The following is a 22,466-nucleotide window of genomic DNA, read 5'->3' on the forward strand; positions in this document are numbered from 1 at the left end:
TTTTTTTTTCTTTCTTAATTTACAGAGGCATACCTTAATGTTTAAAAGACTGGAAGCTTGTGCTTTTCTTTAGGGTTGCTCATTGGACTTTTCATATCTTCTCAACAAGGAAAATGCAAACAAGTTGTATATGCCTAACATAAAATAACGTTAGAAACAGATAATCCCTTAGTGTTTATACTTGTGCCAAATTCCTAAGGTATGATACTGTAACAACAAACCACATCAGACTAAATGCAATCAATTTTACAAGCATACCTTATGGAATACTTGAGTAAACCATACATGTGTTGAATAGTGTTTGTTTTGCAGATGTTCCTGTTTGTGCATTCATAGTTACAGGCTTCCCATCTGAACTTATCCATTCTACTAAAATTTTGGCAGCAGCTCCAACGGCAATGTCACACAGACTGGTACTTGCTGTATGTGTGTAGTGCCTCTAAGAATAACAAATAATACTAAACAAACCTGTAACTGCAATGCTAATGAGTAAGATTTCCTCACTTAGCTATGTATTCTTTGCTGACATACAAAATTAGAACTAGCAATTGCACCCCAATTCCCTGGTTGCATTCAAACAGTGATCTGACACAAATGGAGTGCTACTCAGAAGGGTTAAAAAAAACCAAACAAACATTTAGGTATATTTTTAACAGTTGTTCAGCAGCACTAAATCTAGACTGAAACACTAGGTTGGCTTAGGATTTTGTGATAAGAAGTAAGGTTGTTTATATGCCCTAAGAACAAATTCTGCTATTCTAGCATAGCAAGGTTTCTGGAGTGTCAACTGATTTCCCAGTATCTACCCCTTCAGCCTTGATACGGGAATATAAAGCAGTTCAACCAAACTATCTGTGTTGCCCAAAACCCTGATGGACCCTATTTGCCTTTTAGCTACATACGGATGAGATGACTGTGGTTAAAAATGTAAAAGGATCAACAAGCTAAATAGCATGGTGCCAGGGTGAGAAGTAATCATCAAACTTTTACATACATTGATGCACTTTCTAAAGACGTGACAATTGAAACAGTGTGAGGTTTTTTTTTCCTAACCCCAAGCTTTTTTTCCATAAAAGAAAAATGGATTACTATCTTGACAACTGTTATACGGGGCCTTCTGGCTACAGAAGTAAATGACAGTCATTTACTGTGCTAGTTCTTTTCCAGTCTCCATTAATTTTTTTTGTTACACTTGAGCTGAAGCAGCTGAATGCAACTGCCACCTCATTGAGAAATGCATACCAGAGAAAAGCTCTACGCTTCTCAGTGACAATCCTCTAACTACTGTCTATATTGTTCCCCTTAAAACCATAATGTACAAGAAAATGTCTTCACTCATATTTGTCCTGCTGAAACTTTCCCCCAGTTCCATCCTGCAAGTTATCAGTAAACAATCTATTTATTAATTATCCCTTGATAAGGCATGCTTTGGGCTCCAATGTGCTGTCTGTTCTACCTCCTTCCCATATCCCACTTGCAAAATCCTCGTAGTTAGCTGACACCTCTTGCTCTGAAATGCCTGAACATGACAAGTAAAATAAGAGCAATATGAACAAGTGCTGCTTGATATGCGGAATAAAGTTGGTAATTGCATTCATCATTTCTAATTATCTACCTATTAAGCTTGTCCAAGACGCTCATCTATCAACTAAGGGGCTCTTGGAAAGAAATCCTTTGTAATTATGAGGTCTATTTACTAGCTTTTATTCATTTGTGAGTTGCAAAGTTGTGAATGATTACTAATCCCACTTGGTAAACTTGTTTTGCTCCTATAGCTTTGTAGTATGGTGCAAAAATGTGATATTCAAATACATTTGCTCAAGGACTCAGGTAATGGTCTTGCAGACCAGACTGTATGCAGTTGTGTCCCTAGCGAATGCACAAGGTTAATAAATTAAACATGTAAAGTTGATCTTAATTCTGTTGTTCCACCTTGCAATCTCTTTGTATTTATTGTGATGTAGATGGAACATAAACACCCACAATGTTTTTTCAGTAGCTACATGTGTTGTTAAAAATGTGTTTCAAACAACTGGATTATTCCTCTTTCTTCCCCCATCACTTCTTCCTAAATTAAATTCCCATCTACTACACCTTCTTTTTCTCAGTCTTCTGCCAAGTATCATGAGTCTTTCATTATTTTTTGTATCCCACTTTTGCAGGATGGCATATTTTTTAGTTACTAAACTAAATGATTTAGAGGCATAAATACCAAGTAGCAGTTATTTAATTACTAGACACTGTGTACGTTTTTCTTCACTTCTCTGAAGAACCTTGGAAGCAAATCAAGGCCAAAGATGATGGTTCAGCTGAACAGAACATTTTCCAGGCTAAACACAGCTACTTGATCTTTAGAGCTTTGGTTTACAAAAATAAGGATGCTTCATTTATTCTTCTGAAAAATATCTATATTTGAGAATCTATGCTAAATGAATTGGGCGAGCCCAAAGGCAGCTGTGACAGATGTCACCAACAGGTGAGAGAAGCATGGGCAGATAAAGTTGAGTGATAAAGAATACATTTAGTTAAGAACTTTCCCATTATTTACCTTCAAAATTCACCAGAAATAACCTCGTATTTTGCTAGAAGTATTGCACTTTTGTTTTTTTAAATCATGGTAGAAGGGGCAGCAAAGTTGTGAGGAAGCAAATAATCTAAACTGTTGTGCTCTCGGAGCCGCAGAGGTTGCCGTAACTAATACTTGGGGGTGAGGGAGCACTAGAGGCTAAAAGACAGGAGAGAAAAACGAACTTCTTGGTCACGTCGCGATTCAGCGGTTTTCACATCAGTGAATAACTGCGTGAAAACGAGCAGCTCCTGCGCTGCCGTCACGCAACCGCTGAGCGAACTGCTGTGGAGAAACAGTGGAAAAACGGGCACGCCACCAACCCGCACCAGCTCGGCGTTCTACGTCTTGTTCTCGGCTGCTTTTGCTCCTACGGTCTCCGGTCCGGCGGCTGCGTTTCGCGGCTTCGCCTCAGACGTGCGATCCCCGCCCGACGAGGCGGAGGGGCGCGAGGCCGCGCTGCGGCGAGGCGCGCGGCCGGGTGTGAGGCCCGGCACATGGCAGCGGCACATGGCGCCCGGCCCCGCCCCGCGCGGCCCCGGCCCGGCCCCGCCCCGCGGCGGCGGGAGAACAGGCGCCGCTGTGGGGCTGCCCCGCGCTACCCGTCAGGCGCCGCGCGGCCACCCACCCCTCCCCGCGCGCCCGCCCTCCTTTCCCCGGCGGCGGCTGAGGTGGGGCGCCGCTGTTCGGCGATGTGAGGCGGCTTCGCCAACGCGGCCGTTCCCATCCCCCCGCCGGCCCGGCAGCCAGGAGCGGGGCGGCGCGCCGCGGCTCCTCCGGACGCGGAGCACGGTAAGCCGCTCCGCCCGCCGCTCTCGGCCCTCCCGCCTTCGGGCCGCGGGGAGCCTCGCCGCGCGGCGGGCGGGCGGGCGGGTGGGCAGGCCGCGGGGGGATTGTCGCCTGCGAGACCGACGCCATCTTGGGTCGGAGCGCGGCCTTGCGGCCTCCGGAGCGGGGCCCCGGGATGCGAGGGCTTCCTCGGGAGGCCCCGCTGGGAATCGAGGCCCTTTGCACGGGGGCCGCCTCCGCCAGGGTGTCCCAGGCCGGGCTCCTCCGTCTCGCGGGGCCGCGGCTGCCGGCGTTGTGCGGCGGGCCCGGGCCGGGCCTCCTCCCGCCCGCCGTGGCGCGCAGGCCTCGCCCGGAGCCCGACCCGCGGCCCTCGGCCGAGCTCCCGCGGCCTGCGACGCTGTCGGCGTTCGCCCGGCCCTCGGCCCGTGGCGGGAGCGACGCGGCGCGGGCGGAGCGGCTCCGGGCCGCCCTGGAGACCCGGCTGAATCCCGCCGCCTCGCGCCCATCGTGGCGCGGGGTGTGAACTCCTGACTTGTTTGCGGAGGCATTGCCCTTCCCTAGGCGGAGCTTACGGCATCGCGGGGCAGGGAGCGCGGCGCTGGTTGGGTTTGTTTGGCTTTTTTTTTTTTTTTTTTTCTTTCTCCTGAGGGAAGTTAGTTTATGCTCGTAACTTTTTAAAACTTTTAGCTTTAGTTTTTGTTTCATTGTTGTTTCTTCGCTGCAGAAACAAGTGCGGCACCCAACAAAAATGCGGGTGCTTTCATTCCTCAGGATGCTGCAGATCTCATGCGCTTTTGCACCTAACATGGCACCAAGCTTATGCGAACTTGTGTGAGAGGTTACCTGGAAGTTTACGTGTAGGTGCTCATAATATCAGCCTCTGTTGTAAATAAAATCGTGATCCCTTTAATTTGAAGTGCGGCTATTAAACCAGAGGGTAATAAAAACAAACCTTGAATAATTCGTTGATAAGCAATATGGAAAGATGACAAACAGGGCTGGCTTGGAAGCTTTCTGACTAATCCAGACGCTCTCACTCTTCAAGCACACCACCAATTCCAGGCTGGTTGTTCAGTTTCAGGTGCTCTGAAAGCAGTGTGAAGAAATATTGACTGTTGGAACTTTAGTAGCTGACCATAAGAGTGGAACAAGCATCTGAAGAAACACGGGCTTCCAGTAACTTTAAATCTTATTGCAGCTGTATTTGCCATGATTTTCTATAGCACTAATTTCTGTACATCTCTTAATACCTGCTTCAGCAGATTGCCTTCTGGTGTTGCCCATGGTTCCATGGGCTCATGGAATGGTTCATAAGAGGTGACACCAGTTGATATAACCTTCTGAAAGTCCAGGCTTATGTTATCGAATTTACATTTAAAAAAAAAAATCAGTCACATCATAACATCATAGTGTAACTGAGGTTATCACATGCTAGTGTAGTTTTTTTGGTATCTATTCTGTTTTTGTATAAACTATTTGTGCTCTCACATCCTCTGAGTACGTTTTATAACTGATTACTTTTTTCCTAAGGTGAAATAAAATTTATGAATTTATAAGATAAATTTAAGATAAACTTCCTTAAATAAAAATACCTCCTGCCTTCATATATATGTGTTAAGTTACATGAGCAATGGCTCTTAAAATGGTCTTTGCTTTTTGCCTTGAAGTTTGACAAACATCATCTCTCAGTAAGTAAAACAAAGGGCATCTATAGAGGAAGAGTTGGCTTTGATTCTCTTTTAAAACCTGGCACATGGCCCCTCTTGTTTCTGTAACGTGGAAATAGGCTTCACGCTCTCTTTTTTTTCCTCTAACAAGAACCTGGACTTGTGTCCTGTTTTCGTAGCACCTTGTGGAACTCCAGCACCTTAATTTGCAGAAGGAAGTAAGAGTATAGCTCTCCAATGTTAGATTACCTCCAAAACGTGGCATGCAACTTTAGCAGGCTTGTTCTTCACACTTCAGAGCAAATAGAGGCAGGATTTTGACTGCTTCTCTGATAAGCTGTCATAGACTTCCCGTCAGTCCATCACCCAATCTTGCAGTGCATTCCTTCTGTCCTGAAGTTGTCTCGTCTTATTAGATATTAGACGTTTTCTTACTGAATACATGCAGAATATTTTGGTTTAAATGCTATTGAGAGATAATGAGATATTCTCAGCTTTGAGTCATTGTATTTTCAAAAGAGAAAGTTGTATCAATGTTTAATATATATGTTGCTCTTGAAATATTTAGGGAAAAGAGAAGATCCTGGAAAGCTACAAGGAAAACTCTTGAATAAACACCCTTTACGTATTACAGGATTAATTATTCAGTTTAAGAAGTATAATTCATAAATTTAATATTGATTTTGGTCGCCTTGTATATAAGGCTCGATAGTCTTCAATGAGATAATCATCCATAATCTTTATTTCTAAAACATCTGAGCTTGACTGAATGTGGGCAGTTGATAAATAGATAAACAGAATTAAGACTTCAGGGGTTAAGTTGAATCTTAACATTTTCTGAGAGTTTTGGTGTTTGGGCTCTAGACAGTCAAGGAAAAAGATCAGAGTTTGTGGCTTCGTTTCCAAAATCAATGCCTAAATGAATAGTTTTTACCTTCACATAATTCCAGCTGCTTCTGGGCAGGAATTAGCTTGCAGCTATGGAAAATTGCAAGGCTTTCAATTAAGTGCTATGGGATCACAGACTTGTAGGGGTTAGAAGGGATCTCTGGAGTTACCTAGTCCAGCTCCCTGCAAAAGCAGGCTGCACAGGAAAGCATCCAGGTGGGTTCTGAGTATTTCCAGAGGAAACTCCACAACCTCTCCAAATGGTTTGTTCCAGTGCTGTGTCACCCTCAAAGAAGTTTGCTCATGTTTGTATGAGAATTCCTGTGTTCTAATTTAGGCATGTTGCCTCTTGTCCTCTTGCTGGGTACCACTGAAAAGAGCTTGGCACCATCCATTGACTCCCACCCATTAGGTGTTTATAAGCATTGATAAGATGTCCTCTCAGTCTCTTCCAGCACGAACAGTTCCAGGACTCTCAGCCTTTTCTTGTATGGCAGGTGCTCCAGGCCCCTCATCATCTGTGTGTCTCAGCACTCCAGATGTGGCATCAGCAGAGCAGGGTAGTGGGAAGGACTGCCTCCCTTGATCTTCTGGCCATGTTCTTTTTAATGCTTCCCAGGATATCGTTGGTCATCTTGGTCATAAAAACACCATAAGGACGCACTGGTGGCTCATAGTCCATCTGTTGGCCATCAGTAAGCTCAGTTGGTCTCCACAGAGCTCATTTCCAGCAGATCAGCCCCGAAGCTGCACTGCTGCATTCAAGTTCACTGTTTTACTGTGGATCCTGATCCCGCCTGTTGCAGAGGCAGCCCTTTGGCTTTATGAAATGAAAACTAGTGTAATATCTTATTTCTTGTACTGTTCAGAAATGCTTTCAAGATTATGTAACAAGGGTGAGTTTTGAGCTTTTGTGTTTACATGCGTTTTGTTTTTTGGCTTAATATTTTTTAAAATATGTGAATAGAATACAGCTCCATCTAGGCTTTAAGTTATTCAGTTTTGCCATGTGTATTACATGTTTTGTCATGATAAGGGCATTCATATGACTTGTGAGTAATATAACTGTAATACAGGTGTTCTAAAGGATACCTTTTGCTGTAGTTTAGAAGCTTGCTCTTGTGGTTGCTTACATATATGATTCAAAAACAGTTTAAATGATATGGGAAATGTCTTGGGAATTTTCTGAAGTTTAATATCAAAGATGACGATTCAGAGTTGTCAGAAATCAGATGAACTGTTGATCTTTGGAGATCACTTAGGTCAGATCAGGTTGAACCTGTGTGGAATGTGCTGGGGAAAGAAGCTATTCTGTGGGGATCATTGGCAAGTACAGTAATTTTTGTTACTGAACAGCTGTCACGCTAAGTACTGAATGTTTTATTGAATATTGTTTTTAAATTAATTTATTTACTGTCTAGTCTCAAGATGGCAGAGTTGTTCATGGAATGTGAGGAAGAGGAGCTAGAACCATGGCAAAAGAGAGTGAAAGAAGTGGAGGAGGATGATGATGATGATGAACCGATCTTCATTGGGGAAATCTCAAGCTCAAAGCCAGCTAGTACATGTAAGATAACATTTTCCATAATTTGACAGATACTTTATAGTGTGAAACTTCAAACTTGCTTTGAATACAGAAATTGTAGCGTTAAGATTTAAGGAGTTCATCGTTTTAGAGCTGTTCATTAGTTTGTTGTCTTATACTGAAACTTGGAAATTTTAGTTCCTAAAATATGCCCTAAAATATGGGTTATGTGCAGCTGTCTGTACCAATAAGCTTAAATCTCTCAAGTAAAAACAAAGACACCTGAGGATTTTAGCATTGATAGTATGGTTAAAAGTCTAGTATAGACAACGCTGAAAGCATGCAGTTGTTCTTAACAGAGTTGATATTTAAGTAGACACCTCACCTCTCCCTGCTAAAGTAAATGCATGAATTCTAGTCTTCATGCAGCAGTTCCTCTTATTTTTCTCTGCTGTTCATTTTGTGTGTTTGAAGTCAGTCCGAATGTGTGGACATCATTCTGGTAACTGTCCAGGTGTGTATTAATAGAGGCATAATTGGGAAAAGCATATAATGTGAAAATAGTAGGAGCCTCTCTACTAAGTTAGAGGTTTCTACTAATAAACTCACCCACTCCCTATAAAATAAGAGATTTTTTCATCGAGTTCTGTAGTTTTCTCCGATTGCAGGTAGTACAGGGAATGAGTGTAGGTGGTTGTGGTGACGGCAGATGTATAAGGATTCAGTGTTTGTCCTGTGCTTGATCTTTGGCAGGTAAGTGAAGGAAAATACTTATTTTTGCTACTTCAATTGATTTTAGGAATGACAAATTTTGATCCTGTGTGTGGCTTGTAGTCAGTTGTTAAGAAATTTTGCCTAAGCATTCTCTGATTATCAAATACACAAGACTGCCTGGTTTCATGCTGTCTGGTTTTGTCTCTGCTATGTTTTTATTTGAGATTGTCATACACATTTTCTGAAGGTATATAGTTTATGGTAAAGAATCTCAAGGCAAGATGTTAAACTAGGCTCTTCCCCTCGCTCTGCTGTGTGGACTCTGGAGCTATTACTGGCTGTCATCTTGAATCATATTACTTTCATCTTGCATCTGAGCTCTATTTTACTTTGTTTCTTACTCACTGGGAATTATCTAATACTTCCTTACACTAGCTTAAAATTTTTGAAAATGGTGTTTTAAGTATTAAAGAAGTTGATATTAGAACTCACCTAAAAATAGTTATGAAGGGTTAGTGGTTTTGAATGCTTAAAAAGTAGTCTAGATCCTCCTGAAAATTTTGAAGAATATTTGAAATTTAGTCTAAGAATCTGTCTGCTGTAATAAGCTTCCAGAAGGATAGAAAAAATGCCCTTTACTGTAATGTTATGAGGTCTAAGACCTCTGGATTACTGTTGGTCGTTAGCATTAGATCGTGGAATTGGATGATTATTAATGTGCTAGACATATTAGAGCAACAAATATGCCAAGTTTCATTGCATATTTAAATGTTTTTTTCAAGTCATAAAGTACAGAAGCGTGTTGCAGGTGAGAATTATAATTTTCATACTATTGAGTAACTTCAAGAACTTTGGGTAAAGATAGGCTTGCAATGTATGCATCTTATTCTAGAGCTGTCCATACTCAGTCCTGACACAAGTAAAATCACTTACAGTATAACTTCTTACTTTCTCTTTTCCTCCCCTTTCCCAATTTTTCTCCTTGTAATCTTCTACTTCACTATCAAAAACAGCTATGGAAGAATGACCTCAGTTCTTTGGCTTGTAAGTAGTACTACCTGGCAGTAGTCAGGCTTCGGTTTGCAGAATCTTTATTAGTAATAGGCAAACCACAGCACTCAGCTTTTCTTACCACTGCTGTTTAGTTTTTATACAAGAAAACTCCTTCTGTTCAGATGGCAAATGGAGGCTTGCCTATTATTCCTAATTTTTCTGAAAGGTATGTTTTCTGCAATATATGGCCATCATTTTAACCTTCTGCCAACAGTGCTGTTATTGACTGTTACGCAGACTAATGTGGAACATTAAAAGGAAATAGTTAAGGATCCCAGCTTTGACATGCTGGTACAATGTATGTTTGGTCAAGTGACTCCTTCCACTTTGGAGGATTAGTTGAGTGGGATGAAAAGTAATTCACACTTTATAATGTTTCTTACAACTGTTCTTTTTTTTTTTTTTTTTGCAGCTACTATGTGTGTTTTTCTTGCTTACACTTTTATAATCATATAAACCTGTCTTTTGTTGCTACTTTAAAATGTTATTCTTCTGTTACTGTTTGATACTGTTTTATCTAAACAGGACAAATAATACTTACGTGGGAAGGAGAAGGAGCAAGTCTTTGATAAGTCAGTTGTCATGCAAGTTTAGTTTATAAATTGAAAGCACTGATTTTCTGAAGTGTTCTTTTTTTAAAACAGTAAATTCTGTCAGTATATTTTTAGGATATGAATTTTCAGTGCATCAGGCTGCCTGAAGCTGAAAATGTTTTGTGAACCATAACTTGTAGGATTTTACAATAGCTGTTTTTTTAAATTTTCTTTATTCTGTTTTGATTTTTGTTGTTGTTGTTGTTTTGTGAGGATAAACAGAGGCTTTTGTTTTGTTAGACTCTGGAATTTAAATATGTGGTATGGATTTGCTAACTGGAGAACATGTATTTTCATGTGAATCCCAAATTAAGCTAATCCTTGCTCATAGATGTTTGAAGTAAAAATAGTATAATTTTTGCAGAAGTAAATTTAGCATACCTTAAAAATGCTTGCTTGGATCTGTTGGTTGCAGCTGCTTTTTCAATATTATCTACGTGAGGGTAACAGGTTGAGAGCTGTGATCTGAGCTCTGCTGCCATTCGATTTATTTATCAGCCTGAGTACTATATGAACTTATCTGTGAAAACAGCCTTAAAGTGGTTAAGCACGATTTATAGATGTTCTAAGATCTCTTGCTTGAGATTCTGATGTAATTTGACCCTGGTTTGAGAGGGTACTTTTGATCTTGTTGATTTGGAGCTTTAACATATGCGTGTTTTCACACGTTTGAGCAAGAAACCTGGCAGCAACATGAAGTGAATTGAGAATCTGGTGGTAGAAGAATATTTTGATTTGGTGAATATTATTTTAACATTCTAGAATTAACCTAAAACCCCATGTGAAGATGGAGATAGCCGAGGAATATTGGTTAGGAGTAAGCATCAAATCTAAGAAACTTAACTTGTTTTCAAAAAATTAGAATTCTAGTAGTAGACTGCTATCTAGGATATGTCAGAAAATCAGTCCACTCCAGTATGACTCCTATGTCTTCTCTTTGATTTCCTTTGGTGCTGGAAACTGGAGTTTAGAAATTATTGTGAGAAAATGGTTCCTTTTCTCAGTTGTAGCATTTGGGGGACTTCTTACTATGCATGCTACAAAGAGAAGTGAATAAATGCATTTGTTGCAATCAGATGAGCTAAATATTAATGAAATGTTCATACTTTGTTTGCACTCTTATTTGTATGTTCATCTATCTCCAAGAAAATAAAACTGAGATTCTTAGGTAAACTAGTCAGCTTAAGAGAAGTAGAGGAGAATATATCTTAATTTGTACAAATGATGTTCTGTTTTGCCAGGTTTTTAAGTTAGAAATAATATTATAAGTCAAATCCTTATTGGCTTAATTTGTGGTTATGAATGCTTCTTTTAATTTGCAAAAAGATAAAGCTATTAATTTAACTGCAATTAAGTTAAATGTAACTTTTGACAGATATATTGAACAGAGTCAACTTCAGCTCATCACGAAGGCAGATACAGAATGGTGCACCCAGTAGAGGTATTATATTGTCCTCATATGGTAATTGAAAAAACGAACACACACAAAACCACAACTCTTAATGTAATATCTGGCCGCAAAAATTATATAATGTTAACTTTGGAATCCTTTGCAACAGGTACAATTACTTCATTCAAGTCTGACAGTCACCGTTATGCAACACCTGCCTCCAGTCCCAGTGCCATGCCTGTTTCATCCGTGTTTCAGTCTGTATCCAGATCTACTGCTAGCTCTGTAGCAGTTCAGCCATTGTCTAGACCAGTGAATGTTTCAGGATCTTCACAGACGCTGCAGAGACCAGTTGCTGGATGTTTATCAACACAGCAGATGACCCGATCAAGTTCTGGAATATCACAGCCTGTTAGCAGACCTGTAACCATTCCAGTCACGACACAGCCAGTATCAAGAAATATCACGGTTCCTCTAGTGGCCCAACCTGTATCCAGGCCAGTGACCTCTGTGACAACACAGCCTGTCATACTCAATCAGGTAAGTTTTTATTCCCTTAAACTTTAAAATAATCAGATGTGATTGTGAATAAATTGAGGAACGTACTGATTCACATAGTTAAATAATTTGAAGACCTTGATTAGACTTATAGACTAGCATTACATAAGCTGTAAAGATTGTAGAACCATCATATTGCACTAGTTAATGAAAATATATATTGATAATACTGATTTTACAAACTCTGAGTGTCAGCTGTGCTGCTTGGCTTGAGAATGATAGCTTTAGCTAGTAACAGCAGTATTACATTAAATGAAAATCTTAGCATTATATTAAATGAGATCAGTGGACAAAGAGAAGGCAACTGGTGTCATCTATCAGGAATTCTGAAAGGTTTTTGACATGGTCCTCCACCACATCCTTATCTCTAAACTGAAGAGTTATATATTTGAAGGGTGAACTATTCATTGCATAAGGAATCACTTAGAAGATGGCAGCCAGAGGCTTGTGGTCAGCGTGTCCACATGGAGGCTGATGGAGGTCCATCCTGGAACCTGCACTCTTTAACATCTTTATCAATCACATAGGTGATGGAATTGAGTTGCACCTTCAGCAGGTTTGCTGATGATACCGAGCTGAGTGGTGCAGTTGATATAGCAGAAAGAAGGGATGCCATCCAGCAGGATCTTGATAAATTCTAAAGGGCCCTTGTAAACCTGAAAAGATTCAACAAAGCATAGTCCTTGTGCTTGGGTCGAGGTAATCCCAGGTATGCATACAAACAGGGATAACTCCTTGAGAGTAACATTACTGAAGGGGGACTTAAGATCCTGGATGATGGGAGACGCAACATGAGCCAGCAGTGTGCTCCTGCAGTCTGGAAAGCCAATGGTATCCTGGGTTCCACCAGATGAGAGGTGGCCAGCAGGGTGAGGGAGGTAATTGTCTCCCTCTGCTCTCGTGAAGCTCCAGCTTGAAGTACTGCATCCAGGTCTGGGACCTGGCACAGAGAAGATATGGAGCATTTGGAGAGAGACCAAAAGAGGGCCACAGTGGTGATCCAAGGGCTGGAGCACCTTTGCTATGAAGGTTGGCTGAAGGAACTGGGTTTGTTCAGCCTGGAAAAGAGAAGTCTAGGGGGGGACCTCATTGAAGCATTCCAGTTTTTAAAGGGTGTTTGTAAACATGAGGAAAATCAACTTTTTACAGGAGATAGTGATAGGACAAGGGGGAACAGTTTTAAACTAAAGAGGGATTTAGATTAGATGTCAGGGGAACATTTTTTACTGAGTGGTGAGATGCTCTAATACATGTCGCAGAGAGATTGTGAATGTCCCATTCCTGGAGGTATTTAAGGCCATGTTGAATGGGGCCCTGGGCAATCTGATCAACTACTTGATCTTGAGCTGGCAACCCAGGGGAGTTGGAACTTGATCCTTGAGGTCCCTTCCATCCCAAATCGTTCTATGATTGTTAGTCATGCATCAGTGTTGTTTAGGTTATATAGAGAAATGATGGAAATTCTCATTCTCTAAATTTTACTGAGATACATTGAAATGAAATCTTCAACATTGATGAATTAATTTAATATTTCAGTAACTTCGGTGGCTTAAAGTAGTATTGCATATTTCCCACCAAATTTTTACAATCCTTCTTCTAGGGTTTTAGTGCTTAAGAGAATGCTGTGGTAGTAGCTGCTTAAGTGTTTTTCTTTTTGCTTTATTTAGCAGCTGTAGTGAGAAAGTAGTATGAGAACAAGGAAGCAAGTGATTAGAAGTTGCAGCATCAGTAGTTGAAATGCTGAATTCTTAAGATTTGTGCTAAATCATTGTGGAGGAGGGGAAGATGGATTATTAAGAAAAACAGTACAGTGGAATTGTTGCCTGGAGACTCTTGCTGGTTCATTAGGGAGCAACTCAGACTTTCCAATTTTCAGTCTTAAGCAGTTGATTGGACATTTGCAGAGAGATATTTTGGGTCATGTCCAGTAAAACATGGTAGCTGAATCAGTATCTTGGTGTTTTTGAAAGCCTAAAATAATGTAATCAGATGCCCAGATATCCATGTTATACCTAGATTGTCTGTAGTTCTCTTTAATCTGTATTGTAAAGCAGACCAAATTAACACGGAAAGGTCTGCTGTTTTATGTAACGTGCTCAAATATTTAAAGTCTGTGAGTTTTCTTTTAATAAATATTTATTTATGCCATAGTATGCATGTTAACTCCTTTGAAATAGTGTTAAGATGTATTGCTGGATCTCTGCTACAGAAGATTGCTTCCTTCCATTTTTCCATCCCTCTTTTCCAGGGAAGTCCAGTATTGTACTTATTACATAGCATATGTATTCTGTGGTCTCTTAAGAAACTGGCACTGCTGAGTTCATCTCATGCTGTTTGGTTTCCTCACAGCCTTTACGTTTTGGTCATGGCTTTCATGAGCTATTTTAAGTTTATCCTAACTGTGTTCTTTGCATGGTACTGTTAGGAAGATTGTTCTGATGGTTTTGTTGGTTATTTTTTTTCCTTTCTTAAAACATACTGAAAGTGAGTCTTCCATGTCTTCAACTGAACTCTTCCAGATTTTGAATTAATTTTCAGCTTTATCTACAATAATTTCCCTTATCCTTTTATTGTTCTTGTCACTTCATTATAGTATACTTTTTTTCCTTTGAAGTGGGGGAAAGGTATGACGTGCCTCTTTTTTTTAGTGAGCTTCTTGGGCAAAGTTCTGTGATTTTTAATATCACTCCTGACACATTGTCATTTATTCTTCTTAGTGCTGTATGTATGCTGCCTGTATTTTGCTTCATGTCTTTAGTTTGAATTGTCTTCATTCAATAACTTTAGGCTTTTTGCATTTTTTTTTCCCTTTTCCCTTTATTTCTCTCCAAATCACCACTATATCGATGGTTTTCTGCCTTGACCTTTCCTATTACATTTTCATTCCTGCATTTTCTATTCCTTCCCAACTTGATTCTTCCTTTTTGTATTCTTGTTACAGCGCTATTGTTAATTCAGTTTCAAAATGTTTTGAATTGAGTTTGGCTTCAGTGGTACCATCTATGCCAGTCCTAATGAATCCAGAGCTACTCCTATTGTATATGGTAGCATAAGCTTATTATCTTCTTTAAGATGCATTCGTTAAGAGTGATGAAGATTTTCTATAACTCAGTACTCAGAACGCTTTGCAGTAAGCCAACGCCACTTCTCCCCTAACTGACTAGGCAGTTCCCCCAGTGTGAGCATGATTTAGGTTTCACTTCTCCCAGGTGAAATTTTGGGAGAGCAAAGATCTGATACCATGCATCATTCTAATTCTGTGTGGATTGGCTATTAATTAGCATGTTACTAATTAGCATGGTTCTGACAGGTAGGGAATCTAGCTGTGCACCTTAAATTTAGTTTTTTTGCTAGTCTTTTGGAAAATTGAGTGGTGGTATATAGTTTTGTTTTACTCACTTGAGCCCTGGCAACATCATTTATAAGAATACCGGTCTTAGACTTCCTGCACATGAGAACACCTGTGCAGGTTGGATTTTTTTCATTGATGTGGTAAAGCTGTTCTGTTATTCAGAACATTTTTGTTTTCTGAAGCATGAGAAGATGTTTATTTTCACACACTTGGCTCTGTTGTCTTGCGTATAAAAACAAAGCATTTTAAACAAAAGGGGACATTTGAAGAATATCGTGACTGAATTTCCAGGATGTCAGCCTTTACTTCCTTCCTCCCAGATGCAATCAGTACATAGTAGGGAGATGTACACATGCTGTCAACATTCCTGATCTTTTGGAGAAATGATAGCAGCTCTTCAAACAAAAAAAGCCCACACAAGGTAGTAAGAAAGGCACATTTTACTTTCATGCGCTGTACTGGTCATGTTTAAAGTGAGGGTGGTTCTGCAAAGTCTTCCACCAATTTAAGAGCTACCACAGGCTTACTAGCTGAAAAGAGGGGTTTACAGGATAAGCTGCTTTGCTTGTAATTTTGCTGTCTAGTATGAAGCCATCATGGATTCAGTAAAACCTGATGTGTTATGACCTGTGTAGTTTTTGCTCATAAAAAGTAGAGCAAAGATGTGTAGTAACTATTAATGTTCTTAGCATTATCCTGATTTCCACAGCTGCACTTGAACATTATGTTTAATTTGGTTACATTGGATTAGGTCACTTACCAGAAAAAAGAATGGCTCTTCATTATCATTAAGGTCCTATAGTGTCTTCATTTAAGAGTTATACAATAAAAAGATGGGGATGGAGAGAAACACCTTTTGTTTATTAAATTCTTCTCTGGTGCTTAGGAGTCCTAAAACAGGTTATCATACCTGAATGCTGTATGTGTATTTGTGTATTGCTTGTGACTTGTTTCCGTTAGTCTTAGCATGGTAGTAGTTAAAAATGTAGCAACTTAAATGTGAAAATATCCCTTTGCGTGCTTGCTTACTAGAGTGGGAAGCATTCTAAGGGACTGATCTTTACTGCATAAGGTGTTGTGGTCTTTTTTTCATGAATACGTTGATGACAAAACGCACGTATCATAGAATTGTGGAATGGGTTGGTTTGGAAGGGATGTGGAAGATCCCTGTGTAGTTCTAGCCCCCTGCATGAGTGCTGGATAATCATTTTTTATGCATGTGCATTGGGTTTTTTTTCAAAGGACATGCAGCTAATCCTTTCTAGTTTTGTTTCAAGTACAGTTTGATGAGGTGCAACTACTTGTGTTACTCCAAAGTAGAAAGGTCAAGTGCTGACATAACTGCCATTCATACATTAATGTTGAAATTGAATGCAACTCTATCGTAAGGTTTCTCTTAATGCACTACTACCATTACTGAAAATATTTCACGTTCCAGATTTGGTTAGTATGAATGGCCTATTGAGATGTGAGCAACACTGATGAATTCTGGGAAGTGTTCTTCACCGACTTTACCCTCTAGCATTAAATATTAGTAAGGATAAGTAACTTTCATGGTTCTTTCATGTTTCTTCGAGCAGTACTTAGTAAGTGGTCATGGAGGTTGTTCAGTTTTAATAGTTTTCAGCGTTGCAGCTGAGAAATGAAGACTACTTCATTTTTTAAATAATGGGTCTTGCTAAAGGACAAACCTGTTAAACTGAAGGGTAGAAGGGTATCTACTTGCAGGTGCTCAAAAGCTTCAACATGCTGAGAAACATGAATCTACTTTTGCATTAGCTGTGCTTTGAAAATCGTTTTGGACTGTATTATTACAAAAAGCCCTTTTGAAATTATTTTATGTTAAAGAAAAAGGCAAACCATAGTGATATCATGAATTTGAGTGCCGCTCACAGTCAGTGTGCTGTAGGTATTAATGGCTTTCATTAAAGCTTGGTCTTGTGCAGAATTGGACCAGTGTCATCTTTGAGAAACTTCTGTTCCCAGCAAGTTTGTTCACCCAAGTTCTGATTTCAGATCTTTTGAAATACAAGTAGCTATTACACAGGAGTGAAAGAGTAGAAGATAAATGTCTGGGTTTGTGTTGAAGGAAGAAACCGCTATAGTTTTCTTAGAAAAACAATTAAGTACAATTTGAAATGTCACAATACTTGTGCAAAAGCAGGTACCATTAGCAATCTGCATAGTTTGAGTTGTGTTTCATAAAATGTTCTTTCTTGGGTCTTATGGCTGTTTTTTGGAGATACAGCTATGAGTAATTTAACAAGCACTGGTAAGAATTGCATACTTCTTAAAATGTCAAAATAAACTATTTTGGGGACATTGTAATTAACTTGATTTACAGATGAGTACTTATGAGTACTTGTAAGCAATCATATGTTTTTAAGAATAAACCCTTTAAAGCCTGAAATTAAAAAAATGTTAAATCTCAAATTTCTTTTCCTTCTTGAAAATATCTTACTAGGATTATATTATGGATTCTCCATCAGATGCACCAGATAATACATCTGGTATACTGTTTGGTGTGAGACAGAGCTCGGGAGTTCCTCAGTACCAGACTGAGCCAACAGTGAGTCTAACAGGTGGGTATAATTGTAGAAGTCAATAGAAGAAAGAAACAAAGTAATGGCATTTAACTGTGGTGCAGATCTTTGGGCTGTAATTTTAAATAAAGTTTTTAAAATATAAAAGTCTAAAACTTTTTTCTTTCCCTATATTTACACTGTGACTATATAATGCTTAATGAAATAAACCTCAGAACTTTGTGTTGTCAGACTTGGCTTTTTATTGCTTTAGACTGAATTATTGTGTAATGTTCATTTAGGTTAAAAAAAAAAAAATACTGCCAGATCCACTGTAATCTTCTTGACAGATTAAGGCTCATTTTCTTTATATCAAACACTCTTCGGCTAACATGACTTGGAATGGCTGTTAGCAAGAGAGGGGCTGTGGAACAGTGCCAGAAGAACTTCCTGTGTTGTCTGAGTGGATTCCCAGTGATGATTATCTTGGTTTCCTGACTGCTATGTATAGCACTTTTAGTAAATGGGATCAAAAGGATCCTGTGTAGAAAGGGAAAAGGAAAGAATATCGTTTGGCAGCAATTTTTTTTTTTCAGCTAGCTAAGCTGTATTTCAACAGGAACTATTTTACCTACTTAAAAACAAAACAAACCACTTTTTTGTCATAGCAGATGGAAGCATGTAGTATCTTCAATCGTAAACACACTGTAATTTGAAATTTCCCCCTTTTTTTGTGAAGGATTGCACTTTTCTAATAACTGACCATAATCCTATCAGTAAGTTATAGATTAAAAAAAATATATATATTCTGGTTTGTATTTAAGGTAATGGGCTATGTGAAGTGAATGGCCTAACAGTCATAATAGAAGTAACATAAACCCAGTTTTAGCTTGCTAGTCTCTTCTGCTTGATATGATAATTTTTTGTGTGTCTAGTTTATGTATTTACTGCAGCTACTCATCAGTGAAAGGCAGTATATTTCTTTGCATGTGTCCAGCTAATCTGTGATCTGATTCTTCTCTTAGTGGAACAAATAGCTTTTTCTAATGTAAGCAAGGGTTTTATTTATTGCACATGGTTTGGTATTCAACTCCTGTTCTTCAAAGCACAGGTATTATTATAGTTATAATTTTCTAATTTAGGAAACTTGCATATTTAATAATTATGTATGTTTGGCTCTTATCCAGAAAAATGAAGCACTTAAAGGCATCAAGGATTGTAATTCATTGTGTTTTAAATATACCATACTTAGTATCTGTCTACTTCACTAAGATACACACACAATTTAGAAATTGAAAGGTTTACAATTCCTGTTTCAACTTTAATTGAATGTCTTATGCTCCTTTATGACACTGAAGGCTAATGTAACACATAGATAATTCTAAATATTGCATTCAGTGATACAGTGTGTATTGCAATAGTCAAGTGTTTCATAATGGCTACAAAACATTTAGGAAAGTTTTCAGCAGTAGGGTGAAGTGAAGGTGTCTGACAGTTTTGGCTGTGTGGTCTGTTGCATTGAACAAACTAGTCTGAAGCGTCAGTGATACCAGGAATTTCTGTTTCAGTTTACCAGACCGGAGCCACCTTAAGATGACAATCAAAACAAGAGCTGTTTTATACCAGTTAGATACTAAATAATACTTAAAATAATTTTTGTTTATTTTTCAAAAACTCCTTAAAATAGGTGGTTTTTTAAATGAATGAACAGCAGAACTCAAACGCAAATGGATCTATGATCTCCTAGTATGGTTGTAACTTTTTTGAAAGAGGGAATTTATTAGGTCAGAGGTGTATAAATCAAGGTAAGAATGTTTACTTTATAGCTTACTATATAAAATAATCTTCAGAAGATTTTAAGTGTCACAGATAGGTGAAGGTTTTGGGTTTTTTTTTTGGTAACAGGAATTATAACTAATTTTGTTAATATGTAAGAATTTCTTTTCTTTTGAAATCAGGGTTTCTGTAGTAAACTAAAGTATTTTACTGAAGATTCTTGAAAAAACCTTCTGTCTTACCCCTGTCCCTTACTACCTAGCTATACATAATTAAATATATAGCATTCATGACTGATGTGGGTTGGTGGCCTTGTGCTGAGGTAGATTCAGCAATGCAGAAGAATGCAGAAGTTGTAACAGCTGTATGAAAGCTTTTTGCGATCAAGTATAAGAAGAAAATTATAACAAGTGAGTACATATGAGGCATAATGTGATAAATCTCCGGATGCTCAAATATCAACCTTTCCTGCTGGGAATCTGCCTCAGAGGACTGGACAGGGATACAGTTTGCTTGGTGTAGATAGAACTTTCTCAATGATCAGAGATAACTTGTTACATAAAAGTATTCCAATATTTAAGATAACAACAAGTTATCTCTGATCATTGAGAAAGTTCTTAAAGATAATAGTTCAGCTCCTAATTACAACCAGAGAAGTTATTGGAACAATTAGACAGATGGGAGTGGAGATCAGTGTCTTGGACTAGTTTTCTGCAAGTGCATACCTTATCATGCATAGTGTTAAGGCTGTGTGCAGCCTATGATTGTGGGATGCTGACAAACAAGACCTATGCTGTTACCTCAGATGTGCTGACGTGGTGTTTCAGGTTTGCTTAGAGATTGATCACTGTATCAAGATAATGTCAACTGAGTCCCCAGGATGATCTTATAGTAATGGAGGTGCTGGTTTCAGGACAAGAAGTCAAATACTTAAGGGCCAGGTTATTAGGCATTAGACCTCTGCATTTTTAGAACTATTTTTAGGGACTATTTTCTCAGAAATACTGCAAACAATCAGTGAATTGATTTTATTTTCGGAAATGGGCAAATACTGTGATCACTTGCTGGAAATAATACTGTTTACATCTTAGGTATTATTTTATGTACAAAATAAAATCTCACATGTTTTACAGAGTTAAATTAAATTAGCTTAAACAGAACTGTTCATCAGAGACCTTTCCATCAGAACAGCCTAAGTCATTCCAAACAGCGGGCACTGCAGAAAACAGCTGGTTAGTTCTAACTTTATTATTGTGAACTTATCTGAGATTAGCTTGAGTGAGGATGTAAACAGCAGGCCGGAGAAGTTCAACTGAACATAATATGGTCTGTGAGCTCAGGGGTGGGGCCATATATCTTGGCTTTTGTCCTTTTCTCAGCTGGCTTGAGAAAATTGAGTTGGATATAATTTTGTTTACTACTGTATGGTTTATTGTGTTAGGGAGATCTTAACTGCTGTATTGCTTTGAGTGGGATGCAAGACAAAAACACCTGTGTGCATTCCTCCTAAGTTCTGTGATCCTGCTACTTGGGCTAACTATTGCCAAGTGTTTTTTGCAGTTTCCACCCTTCTTTTGCATTGATTGTTTTTGATACAGTTTAAATACTAATAGAAAGGGAGGAGGAGAATTAAAGTTTCAGCTCACTCTTTGAATAACTTTCCTTTCAAGAAAAGAAGTAGTGTGGCTGTCTCAGTATATTAATTATCAAGCATTTTTCCTTCTTAGCCAAAAAGTGCTTTCCAGCTGATCATAAAAGATCAGGATTTATTCTCAACTTTGAGGTATTTCCAGCCGCGCATTTTCTCCTGTAATACTGAAATGAGAATCTACCTACAGAGTGATTCTATTGTATGGAATCATCTCATATTTGTTTTTACATGTCTTATTTGCAGCTGTTCTACTGTCAGACTCTTTCCCAGCAAACAGCAGAGAGTGGCTATAAGATGAAATATTGATGGAAATGTTTCCTCCTCTCTGCGTTAGGTAAAACAGTGCATTGCAGCCTAAAATGTACAAAAGATAACCAGAGGTTCTTGTCTGTGTTTAGGAACGAAGAACTACATCATACTTACTGAGAACCTGATTTTTATGAGTTTTTCTCTTAGAAGTTCCATAATTGCAGGCAAATGTGATGTGCCTCAGAACTGAGGCACTACAGAACACTAGATTAGCTGTAGAGCTTTCCAACTTAGTTTGCCCTCAGCAGACTTGTCAAAGTGTTTTACAAACTTTAATATTAAGGACTATAGCATTGCTATTGTACATCTCTTGCACGGTCATCCACTCGTGTGAAGGATTACCTGCTTAATTATGATTTTTAGCAGTAACGTTATGCTCTTGGAGAAATACTGCTTGGTCCATATCTAGTGTGTGGACTGCAATATTATTTTTCTGACAAGATGTATAAGGCTGTTGCGTAATCATCTCTTAACCTGTATTTATATCCTTGCTATAAGGTGAATGTATCTGTGTGTTTCATAGCCTTGCATAGTATATCTGACCCTGAAGTTGAGATATTATTTGAAACTTTTTTTTAGTTCAATCAGATTTAACCTGCTTAATTTGAATGGAGTCCTCCAGATCTGTGAATGACTTGTACATGCAAGAGAACTTCATCTGGAAAAGTAGCTCTCACTGGTGCTTTTTTGCACTTTGGAGAGAACTGGAAGATTGGGTTTACTCATTAGCGTTAAAGATAATGAGACAGTTTTTGGTTTTATTTCTGTTTTAATCTGTGTGAAAGGTATTAATTTACTCTGATAAGAACACTATTCTTTACTTCCATCCATTCCTGGGAGTAGTTATTTACAGGATTTGTTCTCCAAAGACACATTTGTTCAAAAGGAGTGATGCATCTGAATAGGCATAGGTTACAGCTACTGCCAGAGAGAAATAGGCTCATTATTGAGGACCAGGTGGTGAAATTACTTTCAAAAACAGTTCTCTTATCCCTGCATGATGATGAGAAGGTCCTGGCACAGAAGTAGTTCTGTGTGCTTCTTCAAGAATTTAAAGCTCTTAAAAACATCACAAAATCTGTCTCATTTTGGGGGTAAGTGGAAAGGACAGAA

General features: G+C 38.9%; 1 protein-coding gene across 13 annotated transcripts in view; it reads left to right on the forward strand.

Moving 5' to 3' along the window:
• The first annotated feature begins 3,157 nt into the window (after positions 1 to 3,157).
• The window catches only part of ZNF280D (zinc finger protein 280D), a 64,114-nt gene continuing 44,805 nt past the window's right edge, over positions 3,158 to 22,466 (forward strand). For 7 of the 13 annotated variants that reach the window (XM_090148812.1, XM_090148813.1, XM_031616509.2 and 4 more), the window contains exons 1-5: positions 3,976 to 4,212; positions 7,332 to 7,477; positions 11,171 to 11,257; positions 11,355 to 11,725; positions 17,560 to 17,677. In XM_090148812.1, the coding sequence (XP_090004938.1) occupies positions 4,175 to 4,212; positions 7,332 to 7,477; positions 11,171 to 11,257; positions 11,355 to 11,725; positions 17,560 to 17,677 (760 nt within the window). In that variant the 5' untranslated portion in view covers positions 3,976 to 4,174. The other 6 variants (XM_090148814.1, XM_090148817.1, XM_090148816.1 and 3 more) reach the window with 6 other exon arrangements.

Source organism: Phasianus colchicus, chromosome 12, assembly GCF_987193195.1.
Source record: "Phasianus colchicus chromosome 12, bPhaCol1.hap1.1, whole genome shotgun sequence".
Classification (NCBI taxonomy): domain Eukaryota; kingdom Metazoa; phylum Chordata; class Aves; order Galliformes; family Phasianidae; genus Phasianus; species Phasianus colchicus.